Genomic DNA, 19,842 nt, shown 5'->3' with positions numbered 1-19,842 from the left:
ATATGAAGAGGTAGTTCTCACATCTTCACTTATCAGTCTACTTCACGCTCAAAAACCTCCTTAGAGACACTGAGTGACTGTGCCTGAGTTGGGGGTTATGTAGTGGCCATAGAATTTACATGGTCTTTATTCCGTTACAACACATTTTTAACACAAAAGTTCCTATCTTTTTTTACAGCCAATCATTTTCAGAAAGTTTTCAGTTTTCAATGTGGAAAACAAGCGTTTTTTTTTTTTTTAAAAAAAAATAAAAAGTCAGGCATCCAATAATCATTAACATGTCTAGTTCATTCTTTCTCACACATATTCTACTTCAAATATCCTCTACAGTAACAAACACACCAAATAGAATTGGCACACAAGTTTTATGAGCAGTAACTAGAATTCAGAGATTTTTCTATTTGTGTCTATTTAATCAGAGAAATGCAAACTGCTGTTTTATAATTAGTAAGCAGTAATAGTTATTATGTACTGCTTCATTATTTTAACATTTATGTTAGGATAAAAAAAAAACTTATTTCATCATAACCAAAGCTTGTTCATATTAAAGCACTGACAAGAGCACACATTACTGAAACCATGCCTATGTTTTGAGTAAGAGAAGTGCTTCGTGTGACAAAGATTTCTGTGCTTCATTAAAATTGGAGGGGAGAGAATAAAAGGATTACTTAAAGACGTTTTCAGAAGCAATAAATCCACACCAATGGTTTATAAACATGTCTTCTGTGCACCTAAAACCTCTCCAAATCAACATATAATTAAGTCAGCTGATCAAAGACAATCACTGCAAACTGTGTGAAGAGACTTCCTATATTACATCACTAGAGCATGGCTTATCAATAAAGTATACCAAAATATTTGTTGGCAAATATAAAAGAGTTCCAAATCTCTATTTTAGAAAAAAAGTCATTTATTTTAAGGTACCCTACCAAAATTTATTTTGGTATCGAACAAGTGTAACTAGTAATGAAGCAAAAGGTATCTATAATTGCAGCAAGATGCTAACTTGTTTATTAAAAAGTATACAAAATTAGCTTAATTACAATATCAACTTATCAAAGGTTCTTAAAGTCAATTTTGCTTTTGGAAAAGTATCAAGTCTTCATATCCAGAATAACAGCCTTTTATTATTGGGATTTATGAACTATACATCAGATCTTCAAACAATGACATCAAATGAAAACCTGTATCATATTATATTACCCTTTTCCTGAAAGCTTGGAATGTAAATAAAAATCTATTTTTTTTTTAATTGAAGGAAAAACTGTGAACAAATTACCCCCCAAAACACCAAACATAGGTCAGAATGGCTTGTTGCTGGAATTCAACATGAACAAATTAATTTTACATTGCTAAAAAAATAGCCTTAAATTGAGTTTTTTTCTTTATTAAAAAAGCTTTTAAAGCAATTTCAGATCTTTGAGTCTTAAAACAAAACAATTCATTAGTTTTAGCTAGGAAACTCACATCCACAAAAGGCATCCTCAAACAGCACATATCTTCAAAGTATATATACACAAAACTAAAGTTCTTAAATTGTTAACAAATCTAGGAGCAATAATTTAATATTATATTGAAAAATACAGGTAGCCTTAAGAGACATGCTTGGTCAATCTTTCTTAAAGCTTTTGAGTTTGTTGCCCAAACATTTAAAAACAAAGGAAAAAAATATTCCAACTCCTTCCTGTTGGCTTTCAAGGTATCAATTTACAGAGAGAACTAAAGGAAATATCCATGGTCTCCAACTATATCTGCCATGAATTTAAACACACATCTATAGTCTATAATATAAAAGTAAAAAATATATATAATTTTCAGCCTACGATGAGTTTACCTAATAAGTTTTACAAGAGAAATATCACATGAGACCCCAAATAAATGTCAGATATAAAATTATATGACATGGCTTCATTCAAACACACACAAAATTCAAGTCAGAAAAACTAGACTGGCTTTTTTAAATCACCAGCTTTCATGAGAGCCTTAATCGCTCTTGCCCTCATCTCAAGTTCTAGAAGTTCCAGTTGCTGCGCAGAAGGCTGAACATCTTCTGGTGGAGGAACAGTCAGGGTGGCCGCTTTGAGTCCCTTTGGGCTGGACTCTGCCAGTCCCAGAATCTCATTCACACTTTTTTCAATATCTTTCTCCAGGTCATCTATCTGAGCAGCTTCACTCTGGACTGTATTTTCTGGGGCTTCTGGAGCAGCGGCAGTGGCAGCGGCGGCAGCAGCAGCAGCGGCTTCTTCATTGCATGGGCCTTCTATATCGCTGTCATAAGCATCTGCATTTATACTGAGTACATCACTATCTTCCCCTTTGCCTGAAACAAACAAAAGAAGGGAGTGGGGGAGAACCATGTAACCCAAAGCTCTGGGTCAACATTTTCTTCTACTTATGATGAGTGGGGATACACTCCTAAGGCCCAAGTTCATTTGTAATTCTTATTGCACTCACTTCTTACTTGACTCTTCAACTTGAAAAACAAATTATATTTCATGTAAATCCTAGATAGTTTTCATTCCAATCTGGTGAAACACGGACCATTGGGAAACTTGGCCCATCATATGCAGTTCCCTTGATCGATTTTCCTAATTAAAGTGTCATAATGTCTTATACCACAATGAAGTTTATAGATTACAAAATGAGGACTCATGTTGAAAACCTTTTAAATAGAACATTATTGGGGAAATACAATTTTATCCTAGAGGATACATTTTGCTTTGTAGACTAGAAAAAAGAAAAAAATGTCATCAGGAAACTAGATATTCTGTACATCGCTTATCCCAAATCCTCTCCTATACTTATTCAAGCACTTGGTTCTGAATCAATAAATTAATGAAATTGGTATACAAGCATTTTAATGTTATGAAACGCTGATGTCAAGAATTTAATCTAAATGCAGATTATGATGCTCAAGTAACTGTCTTGGCCTTGGCACTGAATATTACCTAACTTTAGATATCATTTACAATGTTGAGCGACCACTTATTATCTGAATTTATTTATATTTTAAGTATCAAGCATGTTTTTATTTAAAAATTAATTCTTACACGTTTGGTTTAAGAACAAAACTTATTTATAAAATACTGAATGGCAAGTGAAAACAACTGTTAACAGAATGAACAGGAAGGAGAAAAATTCTACCTCATTTGTTTTGTAACATATACTCTACCAACCTTAATCTATAGCACTCTAATTACAAAACCACTGCCAACTCTAAAATTAAAGTAGAAAAACCAGTCAATCTAGCATTTTTTGTAGCCAATCATAGAATGTGTAAGATGGTTGCAATTTAATAGATTCTAAAGAACATTCTCCCAAAGAATATCTCCCAAAGAAGCAAGAATTTCCAAACAGCAAGAAAAAAAATCACAGCAAAATGAATAATTCTTCTTCTACAAAACGTTTGATAGAAATATTCTAACTTGAAATAAAAACAAACATAAGACATGAGTCTGCGGAACATTGCACACTCAAATCATAATATGTTCTTTAACTCCATCAGCAGGAAGATTCCAAATGCCCATCTGGCGCTAAGAAGTACAAAGTTACACACACATTCACTTCACCTGAATAATTTTTAAAACCTGTTTATATAGGCTTATTTAAGGCCCAACCACAACTAAAGAGTCATTCCCCTGAGCTTACATAGTCAAATGCTTTATAAAATCAGTACCACCAGAGATTCAGGATCAAAATTTTCAGAGATTCAGTCCCAAGCTCAAAGAAAATCTTTGAGTGTATTTCAAACATTTAAATGGAAAGAGATATACTGCTTTATACCTTTGCTTTTCTATCAACAATACATCTATTCTATCACTAAAGAAATTTGGTGTTCTCTGTTCACATTCAAAATTATCAAATCCAAGTAACATGAGTTCTCTACAACACAGTATTGCTGAAGGCATTCACAGGTGCATCTGTCCACTGTAAGTATACCATAGGTACAAAAACTCTGTAGCATTACATACCTAAAATGATTTGACATGTGTGGTTTTTCACAAAACTGAAAGTAACTTGTAGAAGTCATTAATTGAAGTTATCAATACCATTAGCCTCTCTACTATTAATAAGTTTCATCATTTCAGTACAATCAGTCAGCAACTCATTTTTTAAAATCATCACCTGAAAACATATGAACACATTTCCAAAATATTGCTCTCATCGTTTATCAGAAAGGAGAAAAGGCAAAGAAGTGATTATCTTAAATGCCTCATTCAAACTCATTAAAGTTGGGTTCTATGCTTCTGTGCTCTCACTCTGGCATTATGCAAACACAACAAGAATTGTGGGCATGCTCATTTTCAGGGCAAAGTGAGTGCCAACTGAAATCATGCAAGAATTCCAAAAAGTACCAACTTCAAATTTACACATAAACTTACAAGAGTCTTAGAGTAACAATCTAAAACGTAAATTATTTCTGTCCCTTTAAATAAAATCTCGTCACTAGAAAGAGCTTAAGCAGATAATGTAATATCTACTTTAATAACGTTTTAGAATTATTTTTCAGAAATTTATGTTCAAACTTTTTTCATAATAGACATACTCATGTGAATTATGGTAAGAATCCCAAAACTCGGTTTGCAGGCAAATGACATACTTGGGACTTTACAAAAGCACTAGTACTTAAATCCACTTAATTACTCAAGCTTTATTAAAGATCTTTTTTTAAAAAAAGACTTGATATATGCACAATATAAACAGAGGTTATTAAAATACAATAAGAAAAATAAAGTACAAATAAACCTAAATTAAAATATCAAATATGCAATTAAAATAGTAAAAATAAAAATTCAAACTATTAACTAAAACTATAAAAGACTAATCAAAAATAGTGCAGGGGGAAAAAAAAACAAGAAAAAAATGAGTCCCAAGTTGCTGATGTTACAGAGCTGTAGTAATTAACTTTATTCACAGGAAACAGAGTCTATGATATACTCCTTATATTAACTCTGCTCCTCCAGTAAGATGGGTGACACCTCTTAATACACACCTTACAGAGCTCTTCAGAGAAAAGCAATGTAAATAAAGAGTGGGATGAACTGATTACAGGAAAGGATTAAAGGACCTTAAGAGCTTGGCTAGGCTACAGTGCTGGGAGACAAAGTGAAAGTGGGGGAGTGGGGAAGAGAGCAAAAAGTAATAAAGAATACAGGGATTTCCTGAGCATTTTTCTCTTATAGTTGATGCTGTAGCCAATTCTGTGCCAATGTACATCCTATTACACTGTCCTCCGGTCCGTATGCTCTCACGATTTCTCTTTCGTTCATGTCCTTGCTATCCTCTTTCTATCCTACCTGTTTGTTCATATCCCAAATGCTGAACATGAGCACTAAAGAGTTTTAAATAATAAACCAATTCATCTAGACTCAGTATCTAGACAGAAAATCAACAATTACTCAAAGTAATCATTGACACAGGTGAATACTCTGATTTAACAGAGTAATATTTGTTTACATTATTTGATGAGCGACAGATATGAGCACAGGATAAAAGCATAAAGGCTAAATATTTGACACTAAATATAACACCTTACACACTTTAAACATTTTACTGCCAAGGAGAAGAAAATAACCACTATCCATTCGGTTTAACATATACTTGTGGGCCGAGGATTATAGGTTCAGTCTCCAACACTGAGAATGCTCTGAAGACACACACCCACAAGAAACATCAAGGGTATAAATTTAAAAAAAAAAAAAGACTTTTACTATGGAATGGACAAAACTAAAATGCAATATTTGTATTTTACAATAATGTGCAACAAATTTCACAGCTTGAAAACTGCAAGGTTTCATAAAATTAAGTAAGAGGAAAACATTTCATGTCATAAACTTGACTTTTCGTAAGTGTTTTCAATAGGACAGTCAATAAAAGCAAATAAACACAAAAAAACAGTGGTGCCAGCACGAGTTACACCACAGTGGAACTCATAAAAGTGAAAAGGCTATTTTAAGTTATATTAGCGTATTTAGCACTTGTAAGGTCTTGTTATATTCTAGTTGTTAATTGAGCTCTTATCTGTAACATGAAAGACTAGTCTGCCTGTAAAGCTTTCCAATGCTGCATTAATACATAAAGCCAAGAGACAAAGCCTACAAGAATGAGCATTTACACAGCTGTCCAACTCTTACAAATGGCAACTAGTCACACAGGAGAGAAATACCTAAACAATAGTACAAAAATGGACATTACTTGAAGAGAAGACAAGCAAATATGAGTCCTTCCAAAGAAAAAAGACTAAGTATGTAAATATGAAAATCCCACAAACAAGCAACAATAAATTTGTTTCAATTAAAGTCCTAGGGTTAGGGGTACAGCCCAACGGCAAGGGCTGCTCTAGTCCACGAAAGGCCCTGAGAAGATGCCTGGGACAGGAAGGTAAAAAATAAAAGAAAAAAAAGAAAGAAAAGAAAAATGAAAAAGAAAAAGAAAAAAAAGTTAAGACTTCTGAGATACGGATAGAATTCAAGGAAACACTACCAAAATAATTTTGTAAAAAAGGAAAAGTATAGAAATATATAGTTACAGATATGTATCATTGAGAAACAATGACAAACAAGGGCAAGGGGTAGCAAGGCAGTAGAGCTGTCCCTGGCAGGATGAGTGCAGGGGAGCCTGATGTGAGGCCTTGAGGACAACAGAACAAGGGAACTGGCCCCACTCCTTGCTGTCTGCTGCACTGGGTGAGCTAGCGGGGCAGCACTGGAGAGCTCACCCGGGTGGTGAGCTTCCCCTCAGGCCCACCCAACATTCACCTCATCTGTGAACTGTTAAAGCATGTGAAGGGGCTGGACCAACCTCCACCAACACAGGACAGTAATAGAATACCCAAGAGGAGTCCCAGTGGGGGCCCAGCATCAATACTGCACCAGAAGCCAGAGGCCTGGGCAATGACTCATCGCAATGAACACTTACCTGTAAAGATGTATGGACTAAAGAGTATACTGTGTGACTCTCTGAACCACACTACAGGATAGTGTGCGTGTGTGAGTGCATGAGTGCGCGCGCGCGCGCGCGCGCGTGTGTGTGTGTGTGTGTGTGTTGGTTTTCAGTTCTTTTAAATTTTGTTTTGAGGGGGAAGGTTGTAAGGGCAGAGGGCAAATGAGAGAGCATGGGGAAATGAGTGGGATCTGGATGCATAATACGAAATCCACAAAGAATCAATAAAAAGCTTAAAAAAAAAAAAAGAAGAGAGAGTGTGTGTGTGGGTAGCAAGCAACGGGTCAGGCTTTCCACAAATTAAAAACCACAAAGAACCAACAAATACATGAAAATTTTTTCAACATAATTTCTAATTAAGAACATGTAAATTTAAAAGATACTGCTTTTAAGCCAGGCATGGTAGCACATGCCTTTAACTGAAACACTAAGGAGTTTGTGACCAGCCTGGTCTACATACATCCAAAAAAAAAAAAAAAAGATATTACTTTTTACTGACTAGAACTTTTAGCTTTTTGTGAGACAAGAGGGAACCTAATACATTGGCAAAATAGAAAAATTACAAGTAAGTTAAGGGAATAGGGCTGAAGAGATGGCTCAGTGGTTAAGAATACTTGTTGCTCCTGCAGAGGACCTGGGTTTAGTTCCCAGCACTGGCACAGTGATTCACAAACACCCTTAAATCCAGTTCCAGGGGATCATATGCCATCTTCTGACCTCCATAGGCATCAGGAATACACACTTGTACACATAAAGAAATTAAGCAAGGGGTGGTGATAAACACCTATCATAAACTCCAGGGACAGGGCTGAGAGACCTTGAGTTCAAGACCAACCTGGTCTACACAGGAGAGCTCATCTCAACAAAGAAAATCAGGAAATTTTTGTTGCAGTTAGAAACTATTACGGAAGCCCACAACTGGTCAAAGCACAGAGTATACATAACTCCAGGGTACCCATCCCTAAAGTGGGACATCTATAACACAGCCCTACACTCAAGGCACCAAAAACATCAAGGAAGGAGATGGAAATTATAGCAGGAGGACTGCTATAAACAGTATCTTCTGGGCATGACAGGGAAGTTATACCCATGATTTATCAACAACGATTGTCCTCACAAGACCACATCAGTTCACACTCCAGAATGAAACGGGGAAGGGCTCATAAGGTCCCACACCTAGTTAAAGAACTACAGGCAATCACCTGCTAAGGCTATCCATGCTCATGTGGTTAGCTCTATGCCCCTGGGCATATAGCAATACTAATTGGTAGATTTTACACACATTCTCTCTGCTAGCAACATCTTAATACTTCACAATCTGTCGGAATAGTCTGTGCTCAGCTTTGCTGTCTATTTCACATATGGACATGTTGCCTAAAACATTGCTTTTGCTTAATTAAATATATATAAGCACAGGGAAAGGTAATAAAATATAAAGGTTCTTTTAATAAACTCATAAAGCAAGCAATCATTATCAGTATGCTAAAAAACCTGACACAGTATTTCATTAAACATGCAATCCATTCCCTAAAACTCAGAATATTTTGATTGAAGAAGTAGTAAAAATAATGGCCACTGTCAGTTTTTTTTTACAGTCATTCTTTTCCTCAGGAGACATAAAGAAGTAGAGGGAACCCATTGTGGGGGGTTGGGAAATTATCACGTTAACAAAGGTGGAAATCGCAAAAGTATCCCATGGATTTGGGGTTTTGTTTTGTTTTTGTTTTTTCCCAGAATAGTCAGAGAGAAGGCATGGGGAAAGACAGTTTAGGGGCATAAGAGGGCTCTATATTAAACTCTATAAACATCACCCAAATTACAAAATATCAAAAGAAATGTGACCTAGAGAAAAGTGACTATTATAAGCACATTTTAAAGAGACCATCATCCATCAACATAGAAGACCGGAGAGCCTTATTTCACATGTAATGAAACCAAAGCCAAAGACTAAAGGAAGCAAACAACAGATGGCCCATCTTGGTAAGGACAGAAAGAAAAAACAAGCTCAGAAACAATGTGCTTTTCTGAGAAGGCACTGGAACAGCAGGTGAAATAAGCCGATACTAACACTGTTACAAAGCTAGAGTACTTTGCTTTTGTCTTCTGTATAAAGAATAATGTACAGACTATGGGCCAGTGAGATGATTCAACCAGTAAAGGTGCTTTTCACCAAAGCCGACCGGTGATCTGAGTTTAATCCCCAGTATTCACAGGTAGAAGGAAAGAACAGATAGATACCTACAAGCCGCCCTCTGACCTGCACAACGGCGCATGCACACACGTATATTCGTCTATTTTCTTACTTATTCAAAAATATTGACTTAAGTCCAATGTCTATGAACTAGTACTGAAGATTTAAAAGAACTAAGACATAAATAACTGTCTAATGAAGCACTCTGTTTAAGTAGGATAATCAGATGTGAATAAAAAGTACTACAAAGTAGACAGCTACTTAAGAGTAAAAACCATGTTCAACTAGCACGTGGATATCCCTAAATATTTGTCAAGTTGTAAACAATTAACTAGCAGTATTTAATAGGCAATGGTGATAGGAATCAGATGCTAATCAGTTCTGTATCAACAACAGTAGACTGGGGCGCCTCACAGATTTGGAGCTCTTTGATTTTGCCTAAAGTTTGTAATTCACGTAAATGAACTTAAGTCTTATATGTAGACATCTGGATCACAGTGTTGAAGCCCAGTCACAACTGACAGATTTTCACTTATACTCTGAGCAGCGCAGTGCCAGTTAACAAATGAAGATAACTTCTTTGAAACTACAGTCCAGCAAGCCTGACATCAACCCCTGGGAAAGCCAAGGTATATTAGGTCTATGAGCTCTGGAAAGGGGAAGGGGGTAAACTAACTAGTTTATATAGGCCAGATAGAATTGGCATATGGAAGACCCATGTGATGAACTATACAGCAAACACCAATAGCACAGACAAGAATGCTTGGAGTGTTTGTTGAAAGCCAGCCAGGCTTTCTTCCTGTCAGTCTTGGGACTACTTAAGACCACCACCTATGGGATATGGAAAAGTTCAGAGTCCTGAAGCACTCATTCTATAAAGTCAGGAGTGAAGGAGGGCCATACTGAGAATAGGAAAATCATTAATGGATCAAATGCAGTTAGGAGTCAGGAGGAGCAGTAAGCACTGACTTAGCTGTCAGCAACAGCTCAAAAGAAGGGGAGAGAATGGTTGGTAGAGGATAACTATCAAAGGACAACAGAACCTGAGTACAAATAGAGAGCAAATCCTGACAGTGCAAAGCTCATCAGTCTCAACAGATGTCAAGAACAGATGAAGGAAAACAGTTTACATCTGTTTCCTTTTTTAAGTTCTTTCCAGGCCAGGGACATGTATCTCTTTAGCCCTAGTGCCTAGCACTAAACAACAACGTGTTAGATGAAGAGATCAGTTCCAGAATTTTTAAATATACAAATCAAAGACACTTAAAACTCATTTTAAAACTTACATTGTTTATTTTGTGAGACTGTGATATAATTCCATCATTTTCCCTTTCCTCCCTCCAAGCTCTCCCACATAGCTCTCCTTGCTCACCTACAATTCAATAACTTTTTCACTGATGGTTGTCACATGCATATATGTGTATGTACTCACTGTGTATACGTATATACACATATACTTCTACATAAATACATCCTGCTTGGTCTGTATGATGTCACTTGTATGTATTTTTTCAGGGCAGACCATTTGGTATTGGGTTACCAATTAATGTGCTATTTTGATAATCCAAAGGTCTGAGAACTAAGGAATGTAAGTCACATGCAGAAACAGTCACAGAATTGGGAGACAGCTCCACTGGTAAAGTGTCATGTAAGTGTGAGCACCTGAGCTCTATCCCTACAACCATGCTTTTTTTTTTTTTTAAGAAAAAAAGAAAACACCCTTAGTTATGGTAGCACATACAACTGTAATCCCAGCACTGGGAAGGCAGAGAAAGGTGGATCCCTGGGAACTTTCTGGCCAGTCAATCAAACCAAACTGGCAAGCTCCATGCTAAATGAGAGCTCTTGTCTAAGAAAAAAAAAGTGCCACCTGAAAAACAAGCTGAGGGTTGACCTCTGACCCACGCATGCACACACCTATACACACCAACAATAGCTAAGACAGATGCAATGGTCTACAGCCACGGTCCTACCTCTTCATTAGGCTGAGATGGGAAGTGTTTAATGACTTAAAGTACCGACTATATCAAACAGGATCCAAATCCCTGCTGGAAACTTGTGCTGTGCAACCTCTGAAATACCTGCCTTAAGAATCCTAGGAAACATACCACAAAATCAAATGCTTAAAATGGCAGAACTTAAAGACATAAGGAAGTAAATATTTCTCAATATACTCAGTCAACCCTTCTGTAATTTCATTCTTCATGAAACAAGTCAGGCATGGTGGCTCATGCTTATATATCATCCCAATATTCAGAGGCTGAGGTAGGAGAACCATATTCAAGGCCAGCCTGAGCTATAAACTATATATAACCTTATTTCCAATTAAAAGGATAAGGCAATATGTGTTCAAAATTCTTGACAATTTTTTAATGTAGAAAATTCTTACACTTCAAAAGATACAAAAACTAATTAACTATAAAAATGTAATTTTCATTATTTCATTCAACTATTACCCATAGAAAAAGCTGATTAAAGAGTGAAAAGGGGAGCTGGAAAGAGGCACTTACCAAATAAGTATGAGGACCAAAGTTTGGATCATCAGAACACATGCAAAAGCCAGTCAAACATGGCAGTCACTTGTGGTCGCTCACAGGTCACTCGGTCACACACAGGAGGCAAAGGCAAGCAATCTCCACAACATGCTGGCTAACTAACCTAGCCAATCACTGAGCTCCTGATTCAACTGAGATCCCTGCCTCAATAACTAACGCCTATAGCATACCAAGAAAAAAAAATAACAAATAATTTAGGGGAGGCTGGGCATGATGGCACAAGCCCTTGATCCTAGTATCTGAGAGGCTGAGGAGATTAGATTTCTATGAGTTCTAGGCTAGTCTGGTCTATACAGTGAATTCCAGTTGGGCAGGACTACATAGTGAGATCCAATCTCACAAAAATAGTAAGAATAACAATCACAATTTTTTAAAGTAGGAAGAACACTGTTTGTTTCCATTTCTGGCAATGATGTATAAAAAAATTTCAAAGAAATGAAAAACAAGGACAGTTTTTTTTTTCCTTGGGGTAGAAAGAAAGAGGGTCTTAACTAGATAGGTCTTGCCAGGTGAGCCTACACCACAATCTCTTTTTACCTGACCAAGCCTTCAAAGCTGTTAAGTTTGCAGTCAGAATCTGTATGACTACTTACTTGTTAATGCTAGTTGAGAATATAAAAACAAGAGCTCAGAAGAAAAGGAACTAGACGTGGCTTGAAAAAAATAAAATAGTACACACGCCCTGTGCTCCCAACTGCAGACGTCTTTGTACAACTTTCTTCTCAGTCTCCTATGGCTCTTTAACACTCACACCACAAACGCATGTAGGTCTTCTAAGAAGAAGTTCGTTTGCCAATCCAGAGATTTCTGTGGCAATACATAGAGAGAAGATATTTAAAATGTATAGGCAACAAATGCTACTTCATTAGCTGATGGCCCTTCTCTTCCTGTCTAAAAATAAAAGCCTCTGGTGGTATCTGGTTTCCCATACATTTCCATAACTGTTTTCATCTATACTTGTGAAGTTCTTTTTAGCAAAACTCACCCTTTCACTCCCTTTTAGAGACAGGGTCCTGCTATGTAGCACAGGCTGCTCAGGACTTGCTCCCCTGCAGCCTCAGCCTACGGCGCTGGGATTACAAGCATGCACCTCCTCAGTTGGTTCTTGGATGCCTCTGAACCTGCAAATCCACTCCTTCACGCCCTTTGCTTTCTATCTACCTATTTTAGTTTCTCCCAATGTAGGACGACATTAGATCAACAATGGCAACAAGATCAAGAATCAGTTGTTTTTTTTCTACCTCTCATCTTAAGAATTCAAATGACATCACCAACTTTTGTGCTTAATTCTGCTAAATAACAACAAAATAACTTTTAAAATGTTAGAAATAAAAAATAAGCCATTATCAATTATTTCTCCCCCGTTAAAAGGTATGACTTGCACACAAAAGAAACATGACAGACAGCATGGTGTTTCTATACCTATGTATTGTAACATAATTAAATTAGGCTACAATAACACTACCCATAATACATTTGGGATCTATTCTCTCGGATATTTTGAAGAGTCCAATCTATATGCTGATGTGTAATCATGATGCTATACTGTAGATCTCTAGAACTTAATCTGAGACAAAAACTACTTCATTGACACTTTCTTCCCTTTGTCTAGCTACTAGACAACCTGCTTCTCAACTTGTGGGTCGAGACTCCCTTAGGGGTCACATACCTGATATCCTGTACATCAGATATTTCCATTACAATTCTTAATAGTAGCAAAGTTACAGTTATGAAGAAGAAAAGTAATTTTATGGTTGAGGGTCATCACAACATGAAGAACTGTGTTAAAGGGTCACAGAATTAGGAAAGTTATGAGCAACTGATAGCATCTCTCCATTTTCCAGTCCCTGCAATTCTTTGACAGTTTATAGTCTGTTAGTCTGTCTATAAAACAAAACTTATTAAACACCTACTCTAGTACACATATTTTATATTCCTTTTTGTTTTATTTTTGTTGTTGTTGTTGTTGTTTTGAGACAAGATTTCTCTGTATAGCTTTGGTGCCTGTCCTGGAACTAGTTCTTGTAGACCAGGCTGGCCTCAAACTCAAGGAGATCCGCCTGCCTCTGCCTCCTGAGTGCTGGGATCAAAGGCGTGTACCACCTCCACCTAGCTAAATTTTATATTCTTATATTTATACCATTATAATTACATAGGCATTTCATATGTACATTTATAATCAAAAAGATTAAAGGAAAATACTTAAAAATTATTAGCTTATACTATTAATTTACTATATAAATTCTGGCATTTCCTCCTATAATTCTGGAAATATGATTAAGCCTATGTTATTGGTGACCACTAGACTGAAAGCACGTTTAAAATTAAAAGTTTTTACCACTTAGCTTAGCCACTGACAAACATTTTTTCCTATTAAAACCAGCCTTATTCTTATTAAAGCCCAACTTTCAAATTCTTGAAGTTCTTATTAGCATTTTTTTTCAGTGATGGGGATCAAAGCCAGGGGCCTGTATATGTTAGGCTAGTCCTCTTCTACTGAGCCACACTCTCCAGCACTGCCAAGCAATCCTTAATGTTGTCTAGTATTCATTAACTCATGAATTCAAAAGCTAACCTAGAGCTATAGCTGCCAACTAGATTTAGTGGTAAGATTTGAGCCTAATCACAGCACAAATCTTATGTGCATATTTTATGTATATATGTATTTCCCCAATTTCACTTAAAAAAAGAATGCATAAGATTTCAAGTAAAATACATCAAACGCCTTAGTGACACTGATAATTATATGTACTGTCCGGTTATATTATTTATTTGAACACCTAGATTCCAGTAAACATATTTCAAATAATCATCAAATAAACTAAAGACAAAATCAAGTAACCTTTTTTCTAATGTAACAAAAAAAAAATAGAGAGATAATAGAAAAAAGTTTTATAGTTTGCCCTACCATTAAACAAAGTAAGAAAACACATTCAACACTCTGCTCAAGTACAAACAATGTAGTGGGCACTAGTCTTTACAAAATCTGACAATTTAAAAGAAACTTCAAGAAAAGGGCCAGTCAAGCATTGATTGAGTTTGCTATACAACAGCACCACCAGGTGGTGGCTTATGCAATTCTCAGTCAAGCATCTTCCATTTTAAGAACTCCAGGCAATCCAATGATACCTCTGATAACTAGAAATAAACTCCAAAACTCTGTGCAGTGATATTTCTGTCTACTCTACTTTTATAGTTATGAGAAATGCAGAATAAACTAATCACTTTTCTATTTAACAACTTTTTAAATGTTTTAGAATATAACAATAAAACTCCCAACTCTTCACAATAACCTAAATATCTACTTTCTCAAGCAATGTTTTAATTTTTTAACATTACAGCTTAAAGTAATGCAAGCATAGATTTTACTTTAATTTTTGAAGTTACAATATCTGTAAGCTACACACAGCCACAAGACAAAAAATTTAAATACAGACCTGTATTTTAATATTGCTGAAAAGTCCTCATAAATAAGTCTGTAGGAAAATAACTCATTATACTACCAAAGATGGATTTAAAAGTTTAACAATGCTTTCTAAACATTCATTAAGCAGAATTTTTCATTTTCCAATCTATAGCACAAAAAGATCCATTTTTTAATTTAAATACATCATGTCTATTTTTAAAGCAGCACTAAGTCTTTTCAGCAATACAATAACTGATATTCTAGGAAACCTTAAGATCTAAAGCTCACAGTAAGCTTATACAGGTGCATACTCATGTATACACACACACACACACACACACACACACACAGTTGTAACTGATATTCCTCATATAACTACCATCTGGCTGAAAATGATTATTTAAGAAATGATTTCCAACAAAAGAGTTAATTTTGCTACAGTTCCAATCAATCAAATAATATCATACCTACATCTAAATATTTTCATGGTAAAAGTAGATCTCTAGTTATTAGCATCAGGACAGTTGAGGTTATTTTATGAATTCAACATTCATCCTTAGCACTGCTAGTTTCAAACACACAATTTCCTATCAGCACTTGACAAAGATATATCAGCTTAACTGTGAGTGAATGTCCAAGTCCTACCTGGATAACTACTCAAATAATACTTCAGCCTTTTAGAAACTGAAAAAAAATCTTCAAAGTAACACAACTACATGTTTGTTCCATATAAAAATAATAGGTCATAATAAGATTTATCCTCAAAGTACAAACAGAAAATTCAGTGCTTCTTCATATTTTGGTCTATTGAACTTTAGAACAAACTAAATTTGAATGATCTAAATTTAAATGATCAAGCCATTAAAATCACAATGTATTTCCAAGGAGTATTATGTTCTTTTGTTTTGGTTTGGTTTTATTTTTTTCTTGACAGGGTTTGTCTCTATGTGTAGCCTTGGCTGTCCTGGAACTCGCTATGTAGACCAGGCTAGCCTTGAACTGACAGAAATCCACCTGCCTCTGCCTCCCGAGTGCTGGGATTAAAAACATGCACCACCACTGCCTGGTGTTATGTTTTATTTTTACTAAGCTTATTGTGAACAGAATGGCTAACTATGTATGAAAAGTTCCAGATATAACATTACATTTTCAGTGTTTCACAAATCACAAATAGAAAATAAACTTTTCATTTAGAAAAGGGTGACTGTCTTTTTGAATCTGCAGGATTTCTATTTCCTAATAAACCACAGTTTCTTAGGTAACCCCATGAAGTTATTTACAATCTGGTTCAGACCAGATTAAGAACTCCACTACAATATCAATAGCCTGTTTTGCTGTGATTTTCCTACAACAAATAACATTTGAAAAATCTAACACCTTTAATCCCAGCACTCAGGAAGCAGAGGCAGGGAGATCTCTGTGAGTTAGAAGCCAGCCTGGTCTACAAAGCAAGTTCCAAGACAGCCAAGGCAACACAGAGAAACAGATCCAGTCAAGAATATATATCACTCCTTGGAATGAATTGTCAATTTAATGGATTAACCATTTAATATTAATCATTCAAGTTTTTCTAGAATTTACCCAAAAGATGTTCTGCATAAATAAAACTTTCGGATAATTCATTCTTATCCTACTAGGTGGCAAAGGATTTTATTTTACTTATGAACATTTTCTTAAAAACAACTTCTGTTTTTCTTTTAAAAGAGGGTGGGGCTGGATGGTAGACGACTTGCCTAGCATATGTGAATTCTTTCTTGGGTTCCATGCTCATTCATGAGAAAAAAGACAAAACAAAACCAATAGCAAAACCAATGCTGAAAATACAACTGCTTCTTCAGGTTAGTTACAATCTTAGCACAAACTGTTTTGCACAGTAGCCCTTTAATGCTCTGACCTCACCTTTCTTATGTCTGCCTCTTGCAAACAGTGTGCTTCCCATGCTTATATAGGAAACTCAGTATAGTCTCTAAGCTCTTAAATACAAAATGCATAGCTTTTCTGGAATATGACTACTTGGCTTTTCCATAGCTGATTTTCAAATGAGTAGTTACTTATTGTAGGAAAATCATAGCAAAACAAACTATTGATATTGCAATGGGGTTCTTAAGAACTCTGGGAGTCTGAATATGGAGTCAAAATACATCTACCCTTAGAAAATTCACCTTGGTGTAAATTGTGCACTGCAGTTTCTGGCTTCTTTTCTACTGGAAGCAGAATCAACCCATCTTATTCTAGTCTTTTCTATTCTTCATAAGATATTATTTTCTGCTAGATAATCTAATAGCATACTCACACTCTCTGCTCAATCGATACGAAGAACTTAAGGAACAAAGGAAAGTGATAATAGCAGGGTGAGTGTAGTGGTTATATCCCTATTCACAGCACTCCTGAGGCAAAGGCAAGAGGATCATGAGTTCAAGGCCAGCCTGGCTACAAAGTAGGGCTCTGTCTCACAAATAAAAAGGAAAGATACAAAAGCACTATGGTCTAATTATATGTGAAGTGTAAAGAGGGTTAGATGATCATAATTATACTAACTGAAAACAATGTGTTTATAGCTTTTCTCTCTATGACAAAGAAATGCTGATGAACCAAATCTCAGTTTCTATCTGTGAGGATATTCAGTAGTCAAAGTACAAATATATAATTTTGTTTGGCTATTTATGAGCCTAATACTAGAAAATTCCTAAAAGGCACTGGACAATTCCCAAGAGCATCAGAAATATTAATAAACACCAATGCATTTTTTAAAATGTAGACTGTGTATATATTAAATATATATAACAAACTAAAAAAACATACATTTTTACATTGTTCAACAATTATCAGTAACAAAGTGAAGCTTCAGAACTTCTACCTAAAAGAAATAAAAATCTCCTTGTCTGTACTGAGTTCCTATAGCTCAAGTTTTACAGAAAATTTAAGTAATTATTTCAATGAATAGGAAAAACAATTTATAGTTTATTTGAACAATAAAATTTTTCTAATAAAGATGAGAAGAATTTTTTATTTTTAGTTTTGGTTTTTCGAGACATGGTTTTTCTGTAGCTTAGGAGCCTGCCCTGGAACTAGCTCTTGTAGACCTTGTAGGCTGGCCTCGAACTCACAGAGATCTGTCTGTCTTTGCTTCCCAAGTGCTGGGGTTAAAGGTGTGCGACACTACTGCCCAGCTGAGAGGAGAATTTTTTAAAGCATTGAAATTATTAGCCCTATTAATCTATAAGACTTAGATGAATTAAAATTACCACTTCATATCTACTAGCTGGTTATGGCAAAACCAATGTAAAGAAAGCAAATTCTTCTCTAAAGAAGAAGTAAATGATGAAAAATATCTTGGCACAGCGAGGAGGGGTAGTTATCCTATAAAGTTATCATCTTTGTTCCACATATAACCCAAAGATACCCAGATAACTTACCTCCATCTTGCAACTGAAAATACACAACAGAAATCACTAAAATAAAAACCATTCAAGATGGTAAAACCTTTCTGGTGGCATCTGTAGTCAACCACACAAAACTCAGGTCACCCAGTAGCTAAGAAGACATGATTATGGACAAATAGGATACTCCATTTCCTTCTCTGTAAAACGGGGTGAATTTTCAGACTGGAAATTTATTATTGGTAAAAACTATATAAAATTAAATATTTGATCCATACCTTGTTTTGATTCCAAACCTTCTGGTTGTTTGTTCTCTCTCAGGGATGAAGCAGAATCTACACAGGTGTCTTGCCTAAGCAATAAAAATAAAAACTTTAAAAACTGTACTCAATCATTTAATGTCCAAGTTCTTAGAATTATGTTAGGTACCAGGGAAACAGGATGGATTCCAAGCCCCAGGGTATAATTTAATACTGGGGGACTCAGAACCGTGTACACATGTGTCAGAAGATGCAATTATAAAGTAATAATTTATGTGATGTACTTCTTTGTAAAATCAAGGAGAAAATCTAGGGGAACATGGATGCAATTTTTTCTCCCAAAACTCTGTAGGGTAGCTGATGGAAGAAATCAAAACTCACAGCAGTATCCAATAACTTTCCAGTTTTCACAGTGAAATATAATGGGCATTTTAGCACTCAAATCACTTTAGAGTCTTCTAATTTCATACCTCAAATGCTTTGGTGTCTACTGTATGTGAAAAATACACTTGGTATGTTTTATATATATATATATATATATATATATATATACATATATATGTATGTATATATAAATTCAAAGTAAATAGATTAAATATAAGAGCATACAAAAAGTTTCTCTGTACATCCTGCAGCAGAGTTGAACTGTGTTGTAGCATCTCAGTGCTGATGCTACAAACACCTTTTCAACAGAGTCAAGACACTATTTGTGAATATTCAAGTGAAATAATCATTGATCTTCTCAAATCAGGTAGCTATTTCCTTCTGAGAATTTTCATTGCTATCCTGAAAGAAGCATTATAGAAATAATGTAGAAAATGTTGCTAGTCACAAAACTATTTTACCCAGTTACAAGTAGCATAAGTCTTTCAAGTAACCTAAGAGTAAAACGGAGCTGCAAGTATTCCTTTGCCCAGTTTATTCTTTACAATCAATGTATTTAGCAAGTAAGTGTTTATTTTGTATTTAAACAAAATAAATAATACAAACCCAAACTCAAACAGAGACTATAAAATCGTGTCTTTGGAACCAGGCATGGTGGCACATCTCTAATTCTACCACATGGGAGGAGGCAGAAATAGCTATATCTACCTAAAAGAAATCTATT

General features: G+C 35.5%; 1 protein-coding gene across 1 annotated transcript in view; it reads right to left on the bottom strand.

Annotated features, from left to right (window-relative positions):
* Positions 1-988: 988 nt before the first annotated feature.
* Positions 989-19,842, bottom strand: part of Caap1 (caspase activity and apoptosis inhibitor 1) — a 56,297-nt gene continuing 37,443 nt past the window's right edge. The window contains exons 5-6 of the mRNA XM_041651163.1: positions 18,753-18,826; positions 989-2,320 (exon numbers count right to left, since the gene is read on the bottom strand). Coding sequence (XP_041507097.1) covers positions 1,944-2,320; positions 18,753-18,826 — 451 coding nt within the window. The 3' untranslated portion in view covers positions 989-1,943. The remainder of the gene's footprint in view (positions 2,321-18,752; positions 18,827-19,842) is intronic.

Source organism: Microtus oregoni, unplaced genomic scaffold (assembly GCF_018167655.1).
Source record: "Microtus oregoni isolate MIOR12 unplaced genomic scaffold, Mior012 000005F_ref0000423, whole genome shotgun sequence".
NCBI classification, from domain to species: domain Eukaryota; kingdom Metazoa; phylum Chordata; class Mammalia; order Rodentia; family Cricetidae; genus Microtus; species Microtus oregoni.
This window is presented reverse-complemented; position numbering and strand designations above follow the sequence as displayed.